Here is a 25,237-nt window from a genome sequence, read left to right as displayed (position 1 = left end):
TTCTTAAAATTGTATTTTTAATTTTAGATCTGACGCCATACATTAGAAAATCTACCAATGACCATCCAGATTTTCTTCTTAGCGGAAATAAAATAAATAAATGAATGGGTGGGAAGCAATAATTTTGTGCAATAATCATATTATTTGGATTTAGAATCTAGATCTAATTGCTGAATAGGTAAGAATAGTCTTTAAAAATGTTTAAACTAATTTTTTTTCAAGTGTTTAAAAGTTTACTAAATTTCCGTGTTAACTAAAAGGGTTTTGGAGACTGAACGAACGACCTATGATAAATAACCTATTATCGATAAGCAAAAAATAACACCTGAAGACTGAAGTGATCGGCAGGCTGAACTGAAAGTCATCGCTCATTTATGTATAGATCTACTGTTGAATACACGGGCAAAAATGGAATGTAGATCTTGTAATCATATATATAAATATAATTCTCTTCATGGGGACCATGCTCGACACCACGTAAACACACGGTGTTATTCCCCTGCTCTCTAGGCGCATCTAGATTCTACCACCACCCACCATTTTGGACCCTGAATGAGTGAATGTTTAGAATCGTAGAGCTGGCTCGAATTCGTAGCGGCGATTAGGGGCAGATAATTTAGCTTTTAAATGATTTGAAACTAAGGAGAGGTAAGAAGTTCTGCTTGATCTTTTCATTGTTGTCCGTAAACTGTCATCACAGACAGTAGCTAGGCCAATGCCGCTGCCGAGAAAATCGGACAAATCGGCTTTTCCCTACCCCCTGCATGTTTAACTCTGTTTTTTGCATGCTTTTATTGTTTTTATTTTAACATGTTATACATCATTCTGTTCGTAATTGAATAACCTTTTTAACTGTATTAGTTTGATTTCTGTATTATTTCAGACGTTGAAGAAATCGCCGATTAAATCGCATTTTTTACCCTCCGCGGCGACGTGCCGATAAGGGGGGAGGCTTTTTCACCTTTTTAAAAGGGGGGTGTTACTTGGAGTCTATAGACTCTGTGAGTTTTCGTACTACAACTGTGAGACTTGGTAGAAGAATAGATTAAATGTACACGTATAACGCTCAGGGTTCTTGGTTAAAATATGTTAAATACTTTCGGAGATATCGGACCGCAAAGTTAAACTAAGTTATTTGAGCTATTTATGGACAGATTTTTTATTTGAACCCTGAGCTGTATTCCTGAAATCTCGACGTTTATTAATATGTATCATATGTCCTATAAGGCCCTATAATAAGGACGTCTATAGACTTTGAAATGGACCGAAAATATAAACACGACGCGCCGACCGCTGTTCGACTGAACCGCCCTGCTGTGCTTCGAATCGCCGTCTTTAACCTGATGACGCGTTACAAAATTTGTATACACGTATCGAGTTTACGTACTACAACAGTTAAATTTGGCAGACGAATACATTAAATGTAGACGTATAACGCTCAGGGTTCGTGGTCAAAATAAGTTAAATACTTTTGGAGATATCGGACCGCAAAGTTGAACCAAGTTTCCCGGTCTATTATTGGACATATTTTACATTTGAACCCTGAGCTGTATTTCCGAAATCTCGACGTTTATTTAAATGTATAACATGTATTATAGCGCCTCGTAATAAAGCCGTCCATACATTTTAAAACCGAACGAAAATAAAAATTAACGCGTCGGCCGCCGTCCGACTGAATCGCTCTGCTGTGGTGATCTACACATCGTGTGGCACAGCCGAGTGTGTGGTCACGTGACGCTAGGCGCTTGATCCGATTGGATGATACTATAAACAATGTCTAAAGATAGATACATGTGTTCCCGTGTTTGACTCGACGGCTATTGCTACTTTATATTTATAAGCACACAGACATGTTGCATAACTTTGTCTTAACCCATTGAAACGTCAAACAAAAGTTTTGTTAGTATTTACGGCTGAGGACTAATCGTCAAAATTAATCTTCTTTAGAAATTAATCCGAATAGCTTCGGCCCGATCAAACAATGCTGTGATGTGATTCGTGTAACGTTTCATAATTGTGTACATTACTTTTTCGTAAAATTGGCTTTAAAAAATAAATTATATCCGGGGCTCTTTTCTACAAATTTTAATACCACTAACAACGTGGGGGTTACTAGCTTGCCAAATCGACCAAAATGGGGTGGGGTGGATGGGGGTAGCCACTGACCATCCCACACCATATGTAACACCCATAGCCTCACCCCGCCCCCACTAGTCCGTGACGCGACAAGCCGACGAGCATCGCTTTTGATGTTGTATAACACCCGTACGGTACCCGAGCGGCTCGCTGTGGTTTCATACCCCACCACCCTCCCCCTTCACTTTGTGGAGTTGATGTTACAAACCCTCGGGCATAGATCAGGAAATCTTGCCAGACTTTTGTCTCTAAAATTACATAATATTCGTCTGACACGTTCATCGGGTTGGCCGACTAGCCTATCCAGCGGTCGTGTTTACGTAATAGGGCAATAAAATTCGTTGGTCAGAAGACCTGGTTACCCACATGTCTGATTGAACTAAATCTAGGCAAAAGCTGGTGGTGGTACACGTGTCTGTGTATAGCCAAACACGGCAATCTTACACAATTTCTAGAATCTACTAGATCTACACAGTCAAGCACTCAAACACGTGCTTTTTTCTTAAGAAAGTTGTTAATTGTAAAAGGCCTACTGGTAGGCTTACAAAATACATAAACCTACTTACTACTAGCCTAATCATTGAGCATAAATATAAATTTATGTTATATATCTATAACTTACACTATACCTTGTGCAAGTTTTTAAACAAAATATTTTCCTCCCAAGTTTATTTTATTGACATTGTAAAAATGATTAACTTTAATATGGGTAATAATATTACGTAATTACCATAAAGCACACTCTGATTCTGATCAGACACATTTGTAACAAGGCTAATTCTTTAGCAAAAAGGATTAAGATATTTAAAATAACAAGAAATATAATTATAATGAGATAGGCTTATATTTTTGGAATAGAGTAGGCCTATGGTATTGCACATAGATTACATAATATCTTTTAAGAAGTTACATAATCACAAATTTACTATAGCATTCTTGTCTTTGTATTGAAAAACTTGATTAGTTAAATATTTTCTTCTAGTAGGCTATTAACTTGAAGTTTACTGACAATAAGCAAAAGTGATTTTAAAACAAATTCATGGTATATTTTGAGCAAAGGGTGGGATTACATAACCTTAACATTTGATAGTTATGTAACAATGTTGGACCATTTTAAATCTACCATTATCTTGAGCTTATACAAATGTCATATTTTAGATTAAAACAGCGTTACATTTAAAAGAATGACTTCTTATCACATTGATTATTAGATGTTTTAAAAAAATTGAAAGGGGGATATTACATAATCTATGAGATTAGTAGGTTGAGTAATCGAATGACACTTTTTAAAATAGCATCATTGGATTCAGCATACAAAAATCTATAAAATGTCTTAAAATTACATCAATTGATAAAGTATTCTGGCTTTTATACCACTTTTAGTGAAAAACGCTTAAAAATTTGGTCCATACCCTCCCAGTATTTTTCCTCTTTCAGGGTCTACCCCGGTTGTCTGAAAAAACTGCTGTTTTTTAATGACTAAAAAAATCATAACTTTTTTGTTTATGGTCAGATTTTGAAAATTCAAACTGATCTGTAATCAGATTGACAGCCCCTATCCAAATATGTAACTATTATATTGTTTTACTGAAATTAAATTTTTGCATTGGCCTAGCTACAGACAGCTGCTTTCTCTGTGGTGGGGGGGGGGGGGGGGGGTGAATGGAAGGGAGGGTAGAGTCAAATTCACTAACTGAAGTACTGAAAAGTGGAAAATAAAACAACTAAATAGCAGCTTATGATACGCTGCAGGTCAGCTCGTATAGGCCTACATTATTTCATCTGGGTAGGTCCTTATGCTAAACTCACCAGGCCTACTAAATAGACTTTCACAAGCACAGATGTCATGAACTGCAAAATCAAATAAATAATGTCATGTGATTTGATCAGCTTTACTTTTTCACAATATGCTGCTGCGTACAGTAAGTTACCTAGTTAACAAGTTAGTTGGATGATTTTAGATAACGATAATAAACTCTTCCAAAAATAGGTGTGTTAGGTTGTTAGTAGGGTAAAAATTTAGAGAAAACCCTTGAGATTTTATAGTATCCGCCGCCAACCAATCAAACACGCGCTTTCTCTGCATTTGAGTTGAGGGCTGACGTCACAATGACATCACACGGCACGTTTTTGGGCAGAAAATTTCATTTTTTCACTGTGTAGTTTGCATTTTTTTACGTTTTTTAAAATGGGCCCTAAAATGACCACTTTTAAAATTGGACATAGCCATTTTTTTTTTCAAAGAATTTTTTTTTAAAAGGGCTGTTGAGCTATGGTAATTTTTAAATTCTCCTTGATTATAGTCGGATTTTTTTTCTGCAGTATTTATTGAGTATCTGATGGTTAATGAACAGTGTAAGAACTCATTGGTTTCCATTATCAACGTGCTGCAAAATTTTTAATTAGTGCAAGTCTGGTTAGTAGATCTAAATCTATAGGCCTATAGCAAGTCAGGAACATGTGAGCTTGGAAAGCTAACCAAAAAAATGAAAAATACTTCAGAATTGTTGTAGTATCAACTATTGAATAAAATTATCTGAAGTTATGACTGTCTGGCGTAAAACTAAAATGTAAAGTTGATGGGGGGGGGGGGCTGCTTTTTTAACTTTAACTAAACAGTTTATAGATTTATGTAGGCTAGATATAAGCTTAAAAAATTATATAGGTCTAATTTTATACTAAAACTATACATAAGGGCCTATTCATATCTACTAAATGTATAGTTTTTCTTCTTTTTACAAACTTGTAACTTGTTTACTTATTGGTTGAAAACTAGTAAACAAAATTTCGACCACGTTTGCCAGACATATTGCTAACTTGGCACGTGTTTCAAGATCCAATGACAATGCTATGTGATAAAAAATTTCATTTTATTAGATTATAATATTTTTTAAGAATTAGTTTCCTTTATAGTGTACTAATTTACCATGCTATCATATGAACATTGTTTGCGTCACTTTGACACACATTTGTTTTTAGCCATGCTATTCAGTCGTATTGAAATATTGTAAAAATTAATACAAAACATTCTAATAACAAACTATACTCTAAAAAGAAAAAAATATTTCTTAAAATATATAATTAAACCACTATTTAAATAACTAAAAGGAAAAGCATGGGTCACTATATTTTGTATTGAATACCTCTACTAATTTAATGAGTGACCCATTTAGTTATTTAAATGGTGGTTCACAATATATTTAAAGAAAATAATTTATTCTTTTTTATTTTAGTGCATAGTCATACAAAAGCTTGTTATTAGATCAGTGGGTTTTTTTTTATTAATGTAAAAAAAAAATAATTTGCAAAGGAGCATTTGCCTATTTTTCCTCTTTTTTGCTTCAAATTATTTTTATGTATGTTCCTACTTTTGCTTGCCAGAGGTAGGCATTTCTACTGTTAAACAAAAAGTTAATCAAATTTCACGTTTTATTTGCAGAACTTAGAAAAACAAACAAAGTTTGAGCAAGTGTTCTCCTTGGAAATTATAAATGTCTGAATTTAGAGGGCGCAGTAGTAGAGGTAGAGGCTCAAGAGGCCGTGGGGGTCCACCAAGAGGTGGCCCTCGAGGTGGTGGCAGAGGAAGCTATTCTTCTGAACGAGATGGTGGAAGAGGTGGATACAGAGGAAGGGGAGATGGTTTCTCAAGAGGAAGGGGTGGACCAAGGTAATTGTTTAAACAGAATAAATAATTGATTTTTGTTTATATCTTATACCACAAATGTTTAGCTATTTTAAAACTAAATAATTTGTTTTGACTCAACAGACATTTCAGCAGAGATGATGATTCACCACCTCGTAAAATTCCAATGATGTCACGTGGTTATGATTCAGATAGAGGAAGGGGGCCTCCAATGGGTAAGTGTTTAAAATATTCTCATTCCCAGCAATGTATTTACAAATATTTGTGTCTAAATGCAAAATTTTATTAAAACATCAACTGTTTGTGTCTAAGGACGCCGTGACAGATATGAAGACAGTTATGACAGAGGGGCACCTTCAAGGTCTAGAGATTCCTTTTCTTCTCCTCCTCGTGATTCCAGCAGAATACTAGACAGGTAAATGTTCAGTCAAGGTCTAAATCATTATTATTCACTCACTGTGATATCAGTTTGTCTTTTGTTTATTTTACTCACAAATGTTTATATTTTTTTTTTTTAATTTCATTTTAGGCTTTCCCCACCCAGAAGCAGTTTAAGAGACAGGGATTTTATTACAAGTTCAAGGGGAGATTACTTACCACCCAGAAGCTACAGTCCCCCTCGAGATTCAGGGTATTCAGATGTTTTTATTTAAAAATTGTATTGTTTAAACAGTCTTCTTATAACTTAAGTTTAAAATATGATTGCTATAACATGTTTATTATTTTGATATTTTTTTGCAGTATTCTGTCATTTAAAACTAAAAGCACCAAATTTGATTTTCTTTTTCTATAGAAATTTCTCCATTCCAAAATACAGGAAACATTTTCATTTCTCTATGAAAATTACATTGCTACTTATTTACTTTTCATTTTTTTCTATCAGTGCTTACAGGGAATCTTACACGACAAGTCTGAGAGAAGACAGACGGGATTCCTTCAGTCGTCCTGCTGTCAGAGATTACTCTGCACCTCGTATTGATTATGCCGGAGATAGAGGTAGAGATTTGCGTGATTCCCCGAGGGATTTCGGTTCTCCACGAGACTACCCTCCACCAAGATCAGCTGATTTCAGAGAGCCTCTTAGCAGAGACTTTCTTCCAAGAGACAGGTATTTAGCATATAAACCTACTTTTGTAGATTGTTGTGTAAAACCCTAAAATATCCTTGTAGTCACTAAATTGCTCATGTAGCATGTAAAGATGTAGATATTCTATCTAATATTTAGTTGCTGTGATGTGTTTCTTCTCTCTGTGTGTGTGCATGCTTTCCATAGAAAAGTTGTATGCTATGTTTTGCTTTTTGTTAAACTTTTGGAACTACTGTAAATAGCCACATAAAAATAGTTGATTATCAAAATGCAGATAAATACTTTTTCATGGTTGTATGAAGTATTACTTGATAAACATGTATTGTCAATAAGTCTTTCAGAATTGTGTAGCCAGCTTTAAAGTTTCAGTATTTTGAATTAGTTTAACATGAGTAAAACCTGTTCTGAAATGTCTGCAACCTTTTTGATAATTATTTTTTTAATAAATTTATTATTATAGGCTTTTCAACATCTTTTCTGTAGATTTTTAAATACATTTTAAATTTAACTTGAGAAAGCCAGAAAACACATCTATTTTTTTGTTCTAAAGCATGAAACAGGTAGAATTTATTGCTAAATTGTTATTCTGTATAATACAAATATATTACTAGTGAATCTATGCATATATTTGTTCTTTGTCTAGATAAATATGTTCTTGTTTAATCTTTTTCTTAGATAGTAGGAACTCCTTGTTTTACACTATCTTCTGCCACAGCTAATCTTAAGTATTTTTTATTTGAAACTCCATGGGTTAGTGAGGGAAGTTTTAGAAATTTGGAATCAGTGGGAGATTTCTTTCCTCAGGTTACCTTCCCGAAACTTTGATACAGATCGAGAGTTTTCACCAAGGGGTAGGGTTCACTCAGAAGGTCACAGTGGGGGACCAAGTGGTAGGAGAGGTGTCCCAATTGATATTCGAAGTGGTGCTCCTCTAGGTGGCCGAGAACACAGTCATGGTGGGGACAGGTAATAAGGCTAGATCAACTGGGAAAACATGTTTCAAAACTAAGGAAAATTTAGTTCTTTAGCTTTAGCAAACTGCTTGTTAACTTTACAATCTTGATAATGTACAATAATTATCTATTCTTTTTTTTTTTTTAATTAAAATATCCTTTCTTAAACTCTTCATGTAAGTAATTCTCTTTTGCCTTTTAATTTGTTTCTTATGTTTGCATCAATAAGTTGTATTTGAAAATACAGGATGAGAAGACCTTATTGTATTAAGTAGTGTTGCATGACAAATGTATTGATTTCTTGCTTATCATTTTACTATTGATTCTGGTTATTAGATTTTATTTATGCTTAATCTGATTTCTTTACCAATATATTTAATTGATAAAACAGCTTTTGGGGAAATGGTTAAAAATTAACTTTTACAATCTTAAAGATAGTTGTAATTATGTGACAATAATTCTGCAGGGAATACAGTTCAAGGAGCTTATCTTCTAGACTAGATGACAGAATGTCAAGCAGAGGACCACCTCGGGAATACAGAGGTACTGTTTTATAATTAAACTGTAAAGTCGTTTAATACTTTAATTTAGGCTGTTTAAATTGATTCAAATTGACATCTCACCTTCTCATGGCTACCGTGTAAGATTTAAGAAACATAAGTTCAATTTTGAACCAAATGTCCCTATGTATTACAATAGTCCAAGAATATGAAATAAGTTTGTATTGTACCAAACATGTTTTCCAAAAGTTTCATTATTTCTGATAAATAAAATATTTAAAATGTATGAATTAGGTGGTTATTTATAACTTAAACCATTAGGTTGTTTGTTCTTCTCTCTTACCATAAATTTGGTGCTCAGCAATGATTTCTATTTTAGTCTAAAGATTTAAATCAGAATTTTAAAAGACGGGGGGGGGGGGGTGCCTGATTTACAGATGAAGTTTTACATTCTATAAATTATATTTTGAGTAAAAGTTTTTTTCTCTTATAACCAACTCACTATTTTAGTACTTACATTTTTGCAGTTTATTAACAAAATATTTTCACCTCAGTAACTGCTACAGTGTTTCTACTTTTGTCTATTTTTTTAAATTTTGTAGTTAAAACGGTAAACCAAGTTTTCAGTTCTTCATTGTTTATGCTTTGAAATGCAATTGATTAGGTCGAGGTGGGTCAAGAGGTATGCATGGAGGCAGAGATGACAGGGGAGGTCGAGGTGGTCGTGGTGGTTACATGAATGGTAAGTTTGTTAACTGATCCTGAACTATTATATTTATTTAGATCTTTTCCGAAAAAGTCTATTAAAAATCTGATGTGGTATTTTTATTTTATCATCAAATTTTAATTCAAACATAATTATCATGCATATTTAAACAATAGCAACTACAGTGATTTTAGCTACAGTTTAATATAATTGTGATCTATCCTATATATTTTGCTGTTAAATTTATGATCTGAGAACCCGAAAATCAATTATTGCTGAAGAATATGAAAACCAAATTGAAGTATTGTAGCCACACTTAAGCTATTTACCACATATGGGCTAAATGTTAGCTAGACAATGGTTTAGCTTTGATCTGACCACCATTAACACATAATCACAGATGTTAATAATACATTTCTTTCAACTCTTAAGTTATTAATAACTCACAAGTTATTATATCAGGATCATCCGAACCACAACATAGCTACACATAACTCTTTTTAAAAGTCAACACATATGGTGTTCAAGTCAAAAGGTGACATTTTGACAGGATTGGTTTGGTAAAAGCTATGGATTATTACATGACCGCCCCTCTGTATAATATAACTGAAACAGCTGTGCTTTAACTTCTACCTGGAAACACCTACATAGACTACCTTTTTGCGCTCATTGTTAGATACCACATTTTGTGAGTCACAACGTTGTTAAAATGGTCATGTGGGTGTTGGTTTAATTATGTTACTTTGGGTTATTGCAAATTTTAATAACCTAAGTAAACAGGATTGAATGGAAAGTGTCATTAGACAAGTCAAAGAAGGTTTTGGTACAGTAAAGCAAAAATTTCTTATTATGATGGCTGATGTGCTTCAAGTTGGAATAACTGGCATAAAAATCACTGCGACAGGTTAAATAAAAATGTTTGGTGTTCTTAGAACACATTTTGGTTATTGAATTAATGTACAATTATTAAATTGGATGATACATCAGCACAGTTACTTGGAGCTTTTTCAACATTTGAAGTGGGTAAACATCTGAAAAACATGTTTTCTGGAGTTAAAACATTTTTAAATATACGTGTACATATACTTTAGTCACTGAAGTGCCATATAAATTGGCTTGTTTCAAAATGTGGCTAACGGAACTCTAGTTTAAGAGTTAGTGCTAACATATTTGCTCTGTGCCTCAGTAATACAATTATCAGTAATACAATTGTTTATCTCAAAACTAAAACTTAAACAGGTTCCAGAGGAAGAGGAGGTCCCCCAAGAGGAAGGGGTAGACCAGATTTCCCAGGGGGGCGTGGGGGAAGACGATCCCCTTCTAGCCGAGATGGTCCACTTGGAAAACGACCCAGAATGGAAGGGGTTGACAGCTATACAACTAGCAGGCGATAATGGATGAAAATAATGTAGTTTGAGATCTGTATTTGCTAAAACAAGACCTGAAAGAGAAACAATTACTTTTTGTTAAATGTACTTACGAGATTTGGAAAGACTCAAGGACTGAGTTTTATTGATAGAAAGAATCCGTTGCCACAAAGTCTTTGGGCTAACAAGGGAATAGTTTTTATTTGTGAATGACACATGATGGACACATGATAAAATACACTATATGGAGGCAGCAAATCTTTGTGAAATTTTACTGCAGTGTGTTTGTGAATGTAATACTTTGATGGCCCAACTGCTGGTGGCTGTTAGAGAAAATGTTTAAATGTTCAGTAACTTGGAAAAAAAAGACAGGTATCAGCCTGCTTTTTATTACAATGTAGTTGGTGTGCAGTTTTGTGACTTTCATTTTTAAAGACATTTTATTTGAATCGTAATTGGTAGAATATTTTACTGTCACTAAAATTTTAAAACTTTTTTAATCATGATGTTAAAAGTTTCTTGACTGTGTCTCTTTTGAGAGAACAACTTTTTCTCGCTAGCTCTTTGTAATTACTGTTTCTTTAGTTATGTAAATGTTAAGTTGAATGTTTTACATTAAACAAGGTTGTCAATAAATTATGGAACCTGTAAATGTTGTGGTTTTTTTTTACTGGAGAAGCTGATAGTTTTTTATTGCCTGGAAAATTTCTGCTGCATTGCTTCCTTGCTTGGGTATTGTTTTGTTGTTTTAATGCATTTCATGGAAAGGATTTGTGCTGAAAACAATCCAGACCATATGGATTTTGACATTGACCTCCCTACAAAAGGATTCTTTTTTATTGAGACTGCAGAAAAACTCAGCAGTATTATACCAAACAATTGGATCTCTCCACAAGATTATTCATGGACACAAAAAGACAAAAACATGCACAAACTAGTCGGCAAAACTATGAGCTAAGGCTCTGGAAAGGTGAACATTTTGTGTATTGTGCACATGATAAAGAAATGTGTGGTATACACTAAACCATGACCCTATGTGTAACATGGGGTCTGTACAGCCGAAGAGTTAACTGCAGGCTTTCTCATAATTTAGATTTTTAAAATGAAAACAAATTTTTAGTAAACCGGTATTCTGAATTAAGAATTGTAAATGTTAACTGATGGACCGTTTAGCTGGTTACTGTCTAACCTGTTTGAGAACTACAAGGGGAAGTTCACTGGAGTATAAGGACTGATTGAAGCCAGCTTTTGGATTAATAGTTGAATATTTTGAAATGGCATATCTCAACTGATAGCAGCTTTGACTGTAAAAAAAAAACTTACCTTTTGGTAAATTTGTTAAAGGAAGTTAAAAATATTGTATTGCAATATTTGAGTACATCATCACAGTTTGGATATGTTTCATCCTGGTAAGAAAATTATAATCATTTATCAGATAATGTTATTCAAATTTATTTATTTAAAAAATATATACAAATTGTTAGAGATCTTACTATTGCTGGATTAACTGTCCATAGACAAGCATAGTGTATTACAAATTTCTCATTGTTGAGATGGCATGCATTCAATAGTTTGCACACCAAACCTGAACCTCAAATATGCTTTGAGGGACTGTAATTTGGATTAACTGAATGCTGATTAATACTACTAGTACTGCCAACAGTAATGTAATTTACTGCATTGTGGGAATGTAATCCTGATTGCAGGGAAGAAATATTTCAAGATAGCATCAGGAAAATCTGTGTGTTTGATTGTGAGTTATTTGATGTAATTAAAAACTTCTTTCTAAAAAATTAGTATTAGACTTCAAGGGCTGCTGAGGAATATAAAAATGTAACCTGCAAACATGTTTAGTGTCTGTTATTAACTGCAAGACCAAATAGGAGGAATGTCTTTTACTGTGTAGCAACATGTCAGAGAAGGAGATAGTTCATACAACTAAGGTACATTGTTTTTTACTGATGCCCACTAAAGAGGTAGGTTATTCAAGTTATAAACTGTTAAGTGTGCTGGTCATTAACCTCAAATGTTTTCTTGTAAAGGTGGCTCATAGTTTTTAATCAGCTCCTGCACAAGTGAAATCTGATATTTTCAGTCTTCGGACACGTTGATTGTAAGAATGAACAAAATTGAAATGTTTATAATCTAAGAAATCCATCTGGAAATGTGCAGGCTGGCTTTGATGGGAGTCCTGTAACATAGAAGTCATAACGAGGAAGAACCTATTTAATCTCAAAAACTCGCTTACTTAATTCATTACCTTACCATTGTATTACATGTTTTACAAAGATCAGACTGACAAGCGGTTTTACCTCCTAGTAAATCAAGATGTGGCCATAATTGAAACATTTTGACAAGCAACTAAAAAATCTAATGGAAATATTGAGATAAACATTAACAAACAATATTAAAGAAATGACTTGGGAAATGAACTATGGTAAGACTTGAAGATCACTTGTCATGAAGGACAACAGATGCTGTTGATCAATGAAAACAGAATTGTTACATGGTAACTCAAGAAATAAATTCTACAAGTGGTTTTTTTTATAATGTCTTACATGGATTAAGAAACAGTTCACTGAATAATGTAAGACAGCTCAAGAGGCATTTTTCAATCAACCTTTTTATCATCATTGAAGGATGACTTGAATACAAATAAAACACAAAGGCACAGAATCTGCTCAGTAGATTTCAGCTGCAAATACCATTTTAAAAGGATGAAGCTTTTGTAGTAGTAAAGATAAAGTATTCTTTTTTTATTTATTTATTTAACAATGTTTTGAATACAGGATAAATTGGGTTTTGTTAGTAGATAATATAAAAAAAAAGTTAGATATTAATTTGTTGTACTGTTTTGCCCAGAAAATGCAGAAGTCAGTAAAGAATCATTGCCCAGTCAAGTGAGTGACTCTCTCCAGAACACAGGTATGTGCTTTGGAAGGGGAGACTGGGTCTAAAATCAAACAATGTAAGGCTGAAGGCTAGATGACAGAGTGATGAGTATGTTTTGTCCATTCTTCTAACTACCCATTATGTTATGTTTTTTTTAACCTAACCTTGTGTCCTTTGAACCTGTTTCAAAGATTTTAAAAGTATGCAGTATTATTTTTTTAAAGTAAATGTATTTTTTTTTAAACTTTAGTGTTTGTTATAAGGGCTAGTTAAATCAGAATTATGTTTACTCATCTTCTGCGTTTTCAATTTAGTTAATGGTGGAGGATTTAAACAAGTCCAACTTCGTGGTCTCCAGACTCACGGGTGCCCCATATAGTTTTTCTTGAGTGGGGTGTATAGGGGTCTTTATATTCTGCTGTGTTGATCACATGTTTTCATTAGAAAACAAATTAAGTTCCAGCATAAAAGCTGCATTGATTACATAGCTCTTTAAATTTTTATGCTGTTATTCTAATTACTAATATTAAGATAGTTTGTGCCCAATTTTGTTTTTATCTTCCCCATCTTAAAAGAGTTGTGTGGATCTGAAACAAGATTTACAGACCATCAAAATGCTATGTTTATACTAAAAAATCGATTTTTTTTCAGTTTTGTAACAATGCTATTCTGAATTTCTTTCATTGCAGAATCTACAACACAGGAAGAGGAAGATAATGTGTTCTTGATGATTTGTCACAAGAAAACTACAATCTTTACTGATGTTCCTGAAAATACATCGATTGCTGAAGTAAAGCGTATACTGGAAGGCATTTTAAAAGTTCCCCCAGATAATATGATATTATTTAACAAAGATATTGCGATGTATCATGACAACTACTCTCTTTTAGATTATGGTTATACAGTAGCAGAGGCCAAAGCTCATAGCCCAGGGATTATAGATTTGGTGTTTACAACTGAGGAATAAAATTATCACATTATGGGGCAGAGGGAAATTTTTTGTTAAGATTTTACAGGATTCTTTACTGCGGTATCAGCTTTTTTGATATATATTTTTTTTTTTTTTAATATGCCTTCTCTTGAATGTTCTACCTGCTGGTTATTCAATACTCTTATGCATTCCTCCACCTTAAGCTACTTATTATCAAATAATTACTCAATTGTTATTTGCTTCATTTTATAAACATTGCAATATGAGCAAGTTTTTCATCATTTTATGAAATCCAACTGTTGTTTCTGTATATAAATGTGTATATTTAAAATACTTAATACCTGGCAGCATTAAAAGTATTATTTTAAAAATTGTTTACTGTAAATGTTTTTTAATAGTTTGTTACACTTTCTTTAGTGTGATCTAAGTGTTTAGCGGAATTGATATTGTCCATTCCTCTGTTATTATTTTTTAAATCTTCTATGCACATCGCTTGTATAGATTTTTGTAAGTGTGATCAACATGTTTGAAAAAGCAGTATTTACACTTTTTAGAACCCTTAGGTGCACATATTGAATTGTTGGCTATTTTTCTTATGTTACATTTCAAAATGCTCAAGTTTTAATTTGTAACTTTTTCATATTCGGTGCTATTGAAATTGTCATTTTAAGCATAATGTGATACATGTTTCTGATTTTACAGTACAGAACCCATCCATAAATAGAATGTTATGTAAATAATTTTTTTGTATGTATTTATGTAACAAAATTTCTGATTTTACAGTACAGAACCCATCCATGAATAGAATGTTATGTATAAATAATTTTTTTGTATATATTTATGTGATGAACTTTCACATACCAACATAAGGTTTATTTTTAAATATTATATGCTCATGGAGAACTTGTTTCATATTCAACTTTTTACAAGATAAATTTACCAATAAATCTAAAAACTAAAAGCAATTCATCCGGGTTTTGTTTTTTTTTTTTATAATTTTAGTGACATTTGCTGCTTTATTTTTTTTTATGTATTCAGATTACTGAACAAAAATGAACAAAATAAAACTTAAATGTCAAAGTTTATTGTTGATAGAATGATAGGTACAGGACTAATTCGATACATTAAATAATGATGACATACATCAAATCGCTGTGTACACATAAACAAACAGAATGGTTATGCACAATTTCACAATGCACTTACAAACAACGGTAATAAATCAATCTGCTGTGCACCACCATATGTAATGCAGAAACAACTTACAGTCATGAATTTAAAACAAGAATACATACATATAAATATGACCTTAAAAGAAAAGAACAAGCTGTTAATTTTATGATTTATCTCCATAGAAAAAAAAAAGTATGTATAATTTCTCCATACTTAAAAGAAGTTTCAAAATAAAATCTTAAAAGCAATAATGTGAACTACCAAAGGTGTATTTTCAATACACATAATATCAACTGATACCAAACTAGTTCTTGAAGAGAAAAAAAAGATGACAAAGATTTCTAGAACTAAAAGATGATGGGTGATTATCATTTATTTGTTAAAAGATCCTTGGTATAATCAGTTTAAAAAACTAACAAGCTCTAAGATCCTGTTTGTGCAGATTAACAACTACAAAATGGCAGATGAAATTGAACAGAAATAAACAGAATGGATCAAATTAAGTCCTAAAAATTTAGTTTATTGACTCTGAATGTAATTAACAGCATTAAAAACAAATACTATTCAAGAAGAATTATTTTATTTCTAAATACTTAAATATATTTTGCTAGGTGGTAACTGATACAAACTTATAAGACCAGCAAATCTATTTAAAAATTGATTTATTTACAATTTTTGCTTCAAAACTACCCATCAAAACAATGGGAAAATTGCACATTTATTTCTGAATGACAAAAGCTCAGTACATAAAATGCAGTAAGAGGATGTAAAATTATCTTTTTAACAAAGGCTATCCTTTTGATTGTAATACTTTTGAGTGTAAGTAATTTTCAAGTATAACAACTGGAATAGCTAACTATTTATCAAAGATTTTAAAATAATTATTTTACTAAAAATGTTAAAATGATAAGCACAGTTAACAAAAAATATTTGTAAAAAAATCTTTATTAGCTAAGTCAAATTCCTCAAAGTGTCACAACCTTAGTCTGTAGGCAAAAACTGAAGAAAGCAGATTGAAGCAAATATTGCTGCAATAATCAACAAACAATATTCACTAGAGAAATGTGAATACATGCGACATAGGAGATGGATTTCTAAAGACTAGCATGTTAAAAAAACCTGAGTTCTAACATTTAAAACAAGGTATAGTCACTTAATAAAAACATGCAAGTAATGATTTTAAAAGACTTCTCAAAGTTAACTTAAAAGTTAACATCTGTGCTACTGACTTTAAACATAACTCATAATTTAAAAGTGGTCTTTCGATAAAAAGAATTAATAACTAATCTACCATAATAATAACTAGAACAATTGTGTGCTTAACGGTAACAAAATAGAAATTCTTATTTTTTTTTTTTACATTTTGCTGATTAAAATCATTATGGTTAGAGCACCCATGGTTTGTTTTTGTTTTGCAACAAACAACTCAGTAATGTAACTGAAAAATGTTTAACTAAAACAATACACACTCTAAAACAGTAAGCATTCCCTAAACAGAGATTGCTTTTGGGACTAGGAAAATGGATATAAAACAGTGATCTAAATCAGACTATTAAAATTAAGGCAAGCTGTAAAATAAAACATTTAAACAGTAAACTGAACTGGCCAAATGAAATAAAAATCAATCAGGTCATAAGCTTGGTGTAATGACCTTTGTTGAAAATAATTGTAAGAGCCCTTTAAAAAATTGTGTTCCACAACAGAGAAGATTGCATTATGGTTAGTAATCTTAAAGACCAGCCCTGTAGTATTGTATGAGACAACATGCTAATGAAGTAAACATAAGGAGATTCATTGATCCCAACCAGATATAAAACTGAAGAGATTCACAAAGACCAGAAGTAAATAATTTTTTTACTTTTTCTGACAAAAAGTAATGTTTCTATTCACAACCAAAATATCTAATACATAAAATAATTATGGTTTGTTGTTGAATGTAATGAGTGTATCTGAACATTCATTTTCTACATAACCAATTTTATTCCAACTGCGATTATAGTTTATACTTAACGTTTAGTTAAAAGCACCATATTAGCTTAGGAAAACAAACACTGAGACAGATATAATAAATTTCACGAATAAAATGACATGTTATTGTTAACCATTATATTTTAACTCCAAGTGCCAGAATCTAGAGTCAAAAAGTGTGATGACAGATAACCTTGGTCTATTGACTATAGTTTCACAAATGTTAAACTTGTATAGGACAAGAGCAACTTAAGAAAATTTGTCTGTAAAAGGAAAATAATTTACTCTGCCAAAATTTCAAAAGAAAATGGCACTTCATCCCTCTCAGAAACAGCAAGCAAATAAAATACTGACCAACGCTGTGTTGTATAAACCCTACAATAAAATGGTGAATGGTAATAAATTTCTTTCATCTCTTCCCAATTATGTTGAAAGAAGAGAAAAGAAATTGCACTAGGAATATTGCACTCATGCAGTGTCATGCAGAGAGATAAAAATGATTTCTCAAACGCCACTGCATCATTAAGGGGTGGGTGTTAGCAATATGTTACAAAGGGAAAGTAAAGTTTTAAAAATTAATTTGCAATATTATGTCAGCATTATCAAATGCATTGAGTTGTAAAAATGAATCCAAACTCAACTCAAACACTTAAAGAGTATTGTAAAACTAAAAAAAAATATTTTACAAAAAATTGCATTGAAATGAGATGTTTACAGTTCAAACACACTTCCTGATTTTTTTTAAATCTCAAAAACATTAGCTAAATAGTGAATAGAGATGTTTAAATGCAGTTTTAAAAGACAACTTTTTTATGGTAGTGGAAGTTTAAAGATAAATTTTAAGAACCCATTTGTACATAATTACAGGAACAAAGAAAACTTCACAAAGAGAAAAAAATATTGAGCATTAAAATAGGAATCTATAATACATAGCATTAAATTTACAAGGCCTTATTGTGTAAACTAAAACTTACACAGATCATCTTCCAAATTTATAAACCATGGATTACTAAACTATGTTTAAAATGAATAATTAAGAGTACACTAATCTTTTCCTGCCAATAAAGAACTACCAAATTATTGAAAAATAGTTTGTTACATTAAAGTATACAACATCAAATAAATTGATTGATAAATAATGAAACGATTTTTAAATACTGTAAAGAAGTTAAGATTGTAAACTGATAGTGCTTTCTTAAGACTTGCAGAAATAATAATGGATATAAACCATACATGATGTTGTTAAGCATCTGTCAGATATGCAGGAAGGCAAATAAATAGCATCACGAAATGCAAGTAACAGAATGGCAAATGTAAAGCACACAGCATTTAATGAGGGGGATAAATGGGTAGTCTAGGTGATACAGGTCATCATTCAAACCACTAGTTAATGACACAGGAGAAAATGGTGGTATGTCTTACTTGCAACTATCTTACAACCACAGACAAGCCTAATTTCTAAGTGTACCTTTATTTTATCCAATTTTTGCCCAAGGTCGGATTCCATTAAAATGTAAGCTCCAGACATCCTACTACCTAATTTAATAACCATTATTGAATAAAGATATTTTTTAAGATCTCAAGTGATTAAAAAAATATGTAAAAAGGAAATATTTTACCCACCCCACGTTGCGCCCATCCATATTACATCATTTACAAATGAACCCATAGCCTGCCCACACAAATTTCGTTTTAATTAAGTTTGAAAAAAACTCCCCAAAGCTTAAAGTTCTAAATTAAAAGATGATATGATGACAGGTTACAACTCATCCAATAACAATTTTCATGGTTGAAATACACATAGTAATACACAAGCAAACTGACATGAATGCACTAGTAGTGAAACATGTTAAAACCAAAGAACCTCAAATTAATTTCTAAATTCACTTTAGTTTTCTTTAATTTGAACAATACTACCCACAGTAATTGATTAGCAAGAAAAATTGTACGTACTGAAACCCAAAATAAACCGTATATGAAAAGATTTAATGACATCAAAATGTAATTACTTTAAAAAGTCAATATCTTCTTGTTACAAACCAAGTATCTCAGATGACTAGTTAATTACTGTAAAACATTTTGTAAATACTCTTACAATTAATTAAATGCAAGCGTAGTCATTCAAAATTTAACTCACTGAGGATAGAAACGTTTTGGGCTGAGAGGAATACATTAAAAAATTGTAGTGTATGTCTAATATTTATTTATATTAATTATTATAACTAGTAATATGCAATTTAATTATTATATAGTACCTAGGGGATGCATTCAAAACTCAAACAAACATTCAGTTATTTATCACTAGCAATCAGCTTCAACCTGTACACATGCACACAACATTCATATTCAGTTAAGAATGGCCGCCTCATCACAGCATGACACACTTGTGTTGCTTTCTTCTAATTGGCTGAGGTTGCAGAACAGCCCGTACGGCTTCATCAAATACCTAAAAATGTTAACATTACTTTAGATAACTACCACATACAAGACATTATATTTTTTTTTAATATTGCCTAAATAATTTTGAGCATTATGCATTTAGATTCAATGAGGTACTTCTGTAAATGCTGAGAACACTTTTCTGAGCTATTGAAAAATGTGGTGCGTGATGACTAGGATTTTATGGTGAAAACAGAACAGAATATTATTCACTGAAGTTAGAAAAAAATTGTAGGTAGAATAAATGAGTAATGAGTAAGTGGGACAGTGTGGCTTAGCGGTAGAGTTAAAATCCAGGTTCAAGTCAGCGGAACATCCCTGAGTCCAGCCAGCTCTGATGGGCACCTAACTCATGTTATCCCTTTATATGCAGAGGGTCAAGAAACATATATGAACTCTACTTCCATCTGCCCAATGGATCACTAGGTCTAAAGAGGAATCTTTTTTTAATAAGTTATGTTTTTTTTTTTAGATTTAGTCATCAAGAATAAATATTTAATGTAACAAGGAAAAACTGAAATCAAGTATCTAAGCTTGTTTTATCTAAATAATTTAAACATGAGTGCTCCAATCTTTAATTTTTAATGCCACACTTAATCCAATTATTTTTTTTTAGTTTTATAAAAATGTACCAGGACAAAAGTATCATAACAAAGCTGCTTTAAGGGATAACTGTTTATTGTTAAATGGAGAGTAAGCTTATTTTTTCAAAAAAATATTAACGGTGCTATAAGAATATTACCCAATTGAAATCCAAAGTGCATTAATGTAAGACGTGATGTTACATAAATTTAAAATTACTTAAGTGTAAAATGTTATCCAAACCTGTTTAAGTCCCCTTTGAGTTAGAGCGGAACACTCCATATACTTAACACCCCGTATCTTATTGGCCAACTTGATGCCTTGTTCCCTTTTAACAGGGTTTAAACCTTGTGCTGTCAAGCTACCTATAGTTTCTTTATTTTCTCTGAGGTCAATTTTGGTTCCTTGAAAAAAAAATGTAACTGTTTGATTGAAGCTCATGTAAACAAATAAAATTTTACAAAAATGCTAAGACAAAAGTTGTTTGCAAGAAATTAATGAAAACGATCTCTTACCTACTACTATAACTGGAGCTTCTGGACAATGGTGCTTTATCTCAGGGTTCCATTTTGTCAAAACATTCTCATATGACGAGGGGCTCACAACACTAAAACATATGAGGAATACATCGGTCTGGGGAAATAAAAATCCACATTTATTCGTTAAATTAAAGTAACAACAATAAATTCATTTAAAACAAAACAGTAAAATAAATGTTAATTTTTAAAAACTTCAAAGTTTTGACTACCTGTGGGTAACTAAGTGGTCGTAGCCTATCATAATCTTCTTGTCCTGCTGTGTCCCATAAACCTAAACTTACAGGCACTCCATCCACCATCATATTTGCTGTATAGTTGTCAAAGCTATATAAAGAACAAAAAGACTAAATGTATTTTTCTAGACTAAGTTAAAGTTATAATTCTAAGAACAAAATTAGTTATCTATCTCAGTGGATTTACTTCTTGTATATATTAAACAAATATTGTAAATATGCTATACATTCTATTGTTATTAATATTTTTTGCAATTAAAAACGCTAATTTTTAAAAGAAATTTGTTTTTAAAAAATTAAAATTATGTTTATCAACACTATCAAAAAGGTATCTGTAGTATAGAAATTTTAAAACTATTTATTTTTTAATAAAGTGAATATTTATACCAGGTTTTAAATGATAAAAATGTATATAATTTCTTGTCTAAAGCTGTAATCAAAGGTTAAGTCATGTCAAAATTGTTACAACTACCTATACAGAATATCAAAAAATCTTTTCTAATATTTTGATTCAAAAGAAAAAACAATATTAGATGTCCCAACCACAAGAGATAATGTGTGAACTAGTTATTCCACAAGAGTAAACTTGATGCACTGACAGATTAAATGTTAGAATATGACAGTCACAGACACAAAATTAACTTACACAGTGGGAACATATTCCCCTGGGAAGCTGTCTGTTGTGTATGATATTAACATACATGTTTTGCCCACTGTGCCATCACCAACAACAACACATTTAATAGGGCGACCTTGGGCCATGTCCGTCATTTGGAAAAATTGATGTAAATATCCAGCCCTCAGAGTAAAAAGAAATTGTCAATCTGCAGAGAAAAAAAGTTTAGACATTTCTAAAGTATACATCCTGATTTAAGTGTAATTATGAAATATTTTAAATGGAACAAAATCAGAACAGCATTATTGGTATTAATAATAACTGTTTGATGAATGTGCAGTTATAGTTTATGAAGAAATTTATCAGTTTATAAAAAAGACTGCAACATCTGACCTATACTAAAATATGTTTGAGAACATTTAGTATTTTCAATCAGTAGTAAGGTCTATCAATTTGAGAATATGTGCTACATTTTTAAATTTAATTTTTATAAAAGAATCTTTATTTTTTAGGATCAGTGATTAGCTGTATCAATTTAGTTAAAAAAATAATTGAGTTGTACAAGAATAATGGTAAAGATGATGTTAAGATAATGAATAGGCCTACAGAAAAATAAAAAATAAAGGTATGGACCTTTAAGGTTGGACATAAACAGTACACATCTAAATGGGGGGAAAGGTTCAAACTTTAATGACAATGTGAATGGTAGGGTCACAAAGTGTGACGTCCAACACGCTGGCTAAGTGAGTTTGAGGAGAGCATCTGACTTTTTATGACAATGTGGAGGTAAATTATCCAAAAATCGCATGACCCCTTATGCTGAAAATTTTCTTAAATCTAGGTCTAGCCCTTATTGGTGATTTTAGGCTTAATGTTTAACTGCGTGCAAATCACAAGCACTCTTGGTAACACTAGAAATATTACTGTAGTAAGATAGATCTAGAATTCTAGCGCTTTTTGCTGTTTGCTAGACTCTAGAAATCTAAATCTAGAAAATATCTTTATCCACTGTTTTCTACTTCTAGATCTAGAAATCTAGTTCTAGAATCTAGATTTAGATCTAGAGATCTAGAATAGATCTAGATCTAGATCTAACTAAATCTATTCTACAATCATGTAATCTAGATTATAGAATTAATCTTTCTTAATCTTTTCAAAAGACAAACTAAAAATGTAGATCTAGATCTAGCAATAACAAAAAATATAAAGCCTTCGTTATTCTGAAATGTGTATTTTATAAAATTGTGTCAGATGTATGCCTTTACTCTTTATGCAATTATTCTAGTCTTGATGAGTCAGTCTGGCACCAAAACAGAATGAGAATGTAAGAAATGAATGAGTCGACAAACCTCAGTCAGGGAGGTTAGTAAAAAAATCCAGAACTAAGAAATCAACAGTCTCTTTTTACATCTCCCCCTTTAAAACGGACGTAAGTGTTAAATGTTACACTAATAACAACTTACCACTTGTGAAACTGTAACTTCGAACATTTATTTTGTGTATTGATAGGAAAATATCGATGCTTCTTGCTTTAGGTCTTGGTTGAACCCCGGCCTCCTACATGGCTGCCATATTATTCACCATCACTGGCTAAAAATATTAACCAATGAAAGACCATTAAAACCTTACGCAAGGATGAACTCCCCTTATCCAGAGGGTGCTCATTAGCTTTTCTGAAGATTGTCCACCAAAACTAGTCCTATACAAAGAAATAAGCCGGATAACTATTTTAATAAAATTACCGCTAATTAATATCAACACAATTACAGTATATTTGTCTTTTAATTAAAATTATTTTATTTTCAAATTAAAACTAATGATCTTAAAAGATTGATTGAAATGATAATTTAAATCGTTTATTAGTCTAGATCTAAATCAAATAGAAAGTTGTACTAGACCTAACAAAATGAAAGAATATTTTATAGGTCTATGGAAATCTAGGCGTTTTGAGGTATAATGTACATGTATGGGGAAAAAGTGTATTTACTATAAACGTGAATGATGTAAAATTGTTTTATTGCAGCATAAATAAATAGCACAAATAGGGGCCAGCAATATCGCCATGTTAATTAGCATCAAACTCACTGGTATGTCGTTTGCAGACCACACATATCCACTCAAGTGCCACGCGGATGACAGTAGACATGATGCAACGTAATGTAAACTGTTAACTTTCGATTTGCACCCCCCTCAACCTTTCAATTTATTTTTCCAACCCATTTTGGCGCCCCCTATGGTCGGCGCCCGGGGACATATGTCCCCCCCCCCCTCGCTAAGCTACTGTATTGATCTTATGCTCCTCTCAACAAATTGCACCCCTTCCAGCTATCCTTTACTTTAGTCAATGGAGTTGGGCACTTGTTGATGTATTTTTGGTATAACAACATAAAGTGTGACACCCCTGTCAAACCCTGTGGGGTTTGGGGACAGAGTTTCTTCCAGGCATCTCTTGGGGGGGGGGGGGTCCCGCCCCGAACAAAATGGAATTTATATAGAAAATTTATACTTTTAACAAATTGCAAGTGCCCCTCCCCTGGAGAAAAACGTCTGGAAAAAACACTGTTGGGGGGGGGGGGGTAAAATAAATAATAGATATCACATTTTTTTAGTGAAAATAACCCTCACCATTGTATTTTTCTACTCAGGCGTAAGGTCCAGGCTTATGATGACACGGAACACTTTGCAAAAGCAATATACAGTAAAAATGTTAAAAAAAAAAAAAAACGATAAATCACAAGTTCGATTTTTTAATTAGACAAAGCCACGCCAATGCAATAATTAAAGTTATTAGCTTGCCGTAATATAATACCAGGGGAGTGTACTTTTACCAGTGTTCGTCGTCACCCACCCCCACTCCCTGGAGAAAAAAAGTCATTGTGTCTTGATTCAGAACATGTTCCCATTGACATAATCACAAAAGCTTAAGGCTGGGTTGATTGAAGGCAATGAGCATCGCAAGCAATATAGTCCGTATTAGTTTACAGACTTCACTCAGAAAGCCTGTATCCAGCATAACAGGACAGGCCCTCACCTGGAATCCACAGGGCAGGAGGAGGAGAGGCAGACCAAGAAAGACCCGGAACCGTGACCTGGAGAACACCAAGAAGATTGGATACACCTGATGACAGTTGAAGAGACTAGCCCAGGACAGAGACGCATGAAAAGCTCTTGTCAGCGGCCTATGTCCCAGGAGGGGCGACAGGCAAACCTAACCTAACCTTAGTTTAGAGACTTATATCTGCCAAGCTACTTGGGTAGGCGATGCAGTCAAGAAAAGTTTTAATGAAATAAAAATATGCTTGTATGTATGATCGAAGAAAATGCATGCATGTAATAAACAAAAGAAGTAAAAAGACATTAATTTTTAAATTGCTTTTCTATAGCCCTATCGGTGATCGAGGCAAATGCCATTCTTTATAGTAATTGTTATATTTCTAAAATTCTTCATAAAATGTATGTTTCAACCAGATTT

The 25,237-nt window shown here is 32.4% G+C and overlaps 2 protein-coding genes across 4 annotated transcripts; one reads left to right on the top strand and one right to left on the bottom strand.

The window, feature by feature from the left end:
• Positions 1–44: 44 nt before the first annotated feature.
• On the top strand, positions 45–15,170 carry LOC131943444 (RNA-binding motif protein, X chromosome). Of its 3 annotated transcripts, XM_059303584.1 has the most exons (11): positions 45–178; positions 5,576–5,803; positions 5,903–5,994; positions 6,092–6,194; positions 6,309–6,410; positions 6,663–6,887; positions 7,671–7,832; positions 8,286–8,362; positions 8,984–9,061; positions 13,255–13,317; positions 13,974–15,170. In XM_059303584.1, the coding sequence occupies exons 2-11, from the start codon at positions 5,628–5,630 to the stop codon at positions 14,249–14,251; spliced, it is 1,356 nt and encodes a 451-aa protein (XP_059159567.1). In that variant the 5' UTR covers positions 45–178; positions 5,576–5,627; the 3' UTR covers positions 14,252–15,170. The 3 variants fall into 3 exon arrangements, with proteins under 3 accessions (XP_059159567.1, XP_059159568.1, XP_059159569.1); XM_059303585.1 differs by lacking the exon at positions 7,671–7,832; XM_059303586.1 differs by lacking the exons at positions 13,255–13,317; positions 13,974–15,170 and adding an exon at positions 10,265–10,424.
• Positions 15,171–15,283: 113 nt separating this feature from the next.
• On the bottom strand, positions 15,284–23,353 carry LOC131943450 (ras-related C3 botulinum toxin substrate 1). The gene is made up of 6 exons (XM_059303595.1): positions 23,229–23,353; positions 21,796–21,973; positions 21,126–21,240; positions 20,893–21,010; positions 20,621–20,781; positions 15,284–19,802 (listed from the first exon to the last, which is right to left on the bottom strand). The coding sequence occupies exons 2-6, from the start codon at positions 21,918–21,920 to the stop codon at positions 19,725–19,727; spliced, it is 597 nt and encodes a 198-aa protein (XP_059159578.1). The 5' UTR covers positions 21,921–21,973; positions 23,229–23,353; the 3' UTR covers positions 15,284–19,724.
• Positions 23,354–25,237: the final 1,884 nt, after the last annotated feature.

This window comes from Physella acuta, unplaced genomic scaffold (assembly GCF_028476545.2).
Source record: "Physella acuta isolate Inbredline_101_S28 unplaced genomic scaffold, ASM2847654v3 ptg000456l, whole genome shotgun sequence".
NCBI lineage: Eukaryota > Metazoa > Mollusca > Gastropoda > Physidae > Physella > Physella acuta.
This window is presented reverse-complemented; position numbering and strand designations above follow the sequence as displayed.

Excerpts from the sequence above, each read along its gene's own strand:
- LOC131943450 (XM_059303595.1), bottom strand. The coding sequence starts at position 21,920 with ATGACGGACATGGCCCAAGGTCGCCCTATTAAATGTGTTGTTGTTGGT. Across the intron at positions 21,241-21,795 it reads GGGGAATATGTTCCCACTGT|CTTTGACAACTATACAGCAA; the intron begins GTAAGTTAATTT and ends TTCTTTATATAG. Across the intron at positions 21,011-21,125 it reads GACCACTTAGTTACCCACAG|ACCGATGTATTCCTCATATG; the intron begins GTAGTCAAAACT and ends TTATTTCCCCAG.
- LOC131943444 (XM_059303584.1), top strand. The coding sequence starts at position 5,628 with ATGTCTGAATTTAGAGGGCGCAGTAGTAGAGGTAGAGGCTCAAGAGGC. Across the intron at positions 5,804-5,902 it reads AGAGGAAGGGGTGGACCAAG|ACATTTCAGCAGAGATGATG; the intron begins GTAATTGTTTAA and ends TTGACTCAACAG. Across the intron at positions 7,833-8,285 it reads CACAGTCATGGTGGGGACAG|GGAATACAGTTCAAGGAGCT; the intron begins GTAATAAGGCTA and ends ATAATTCTGCAG.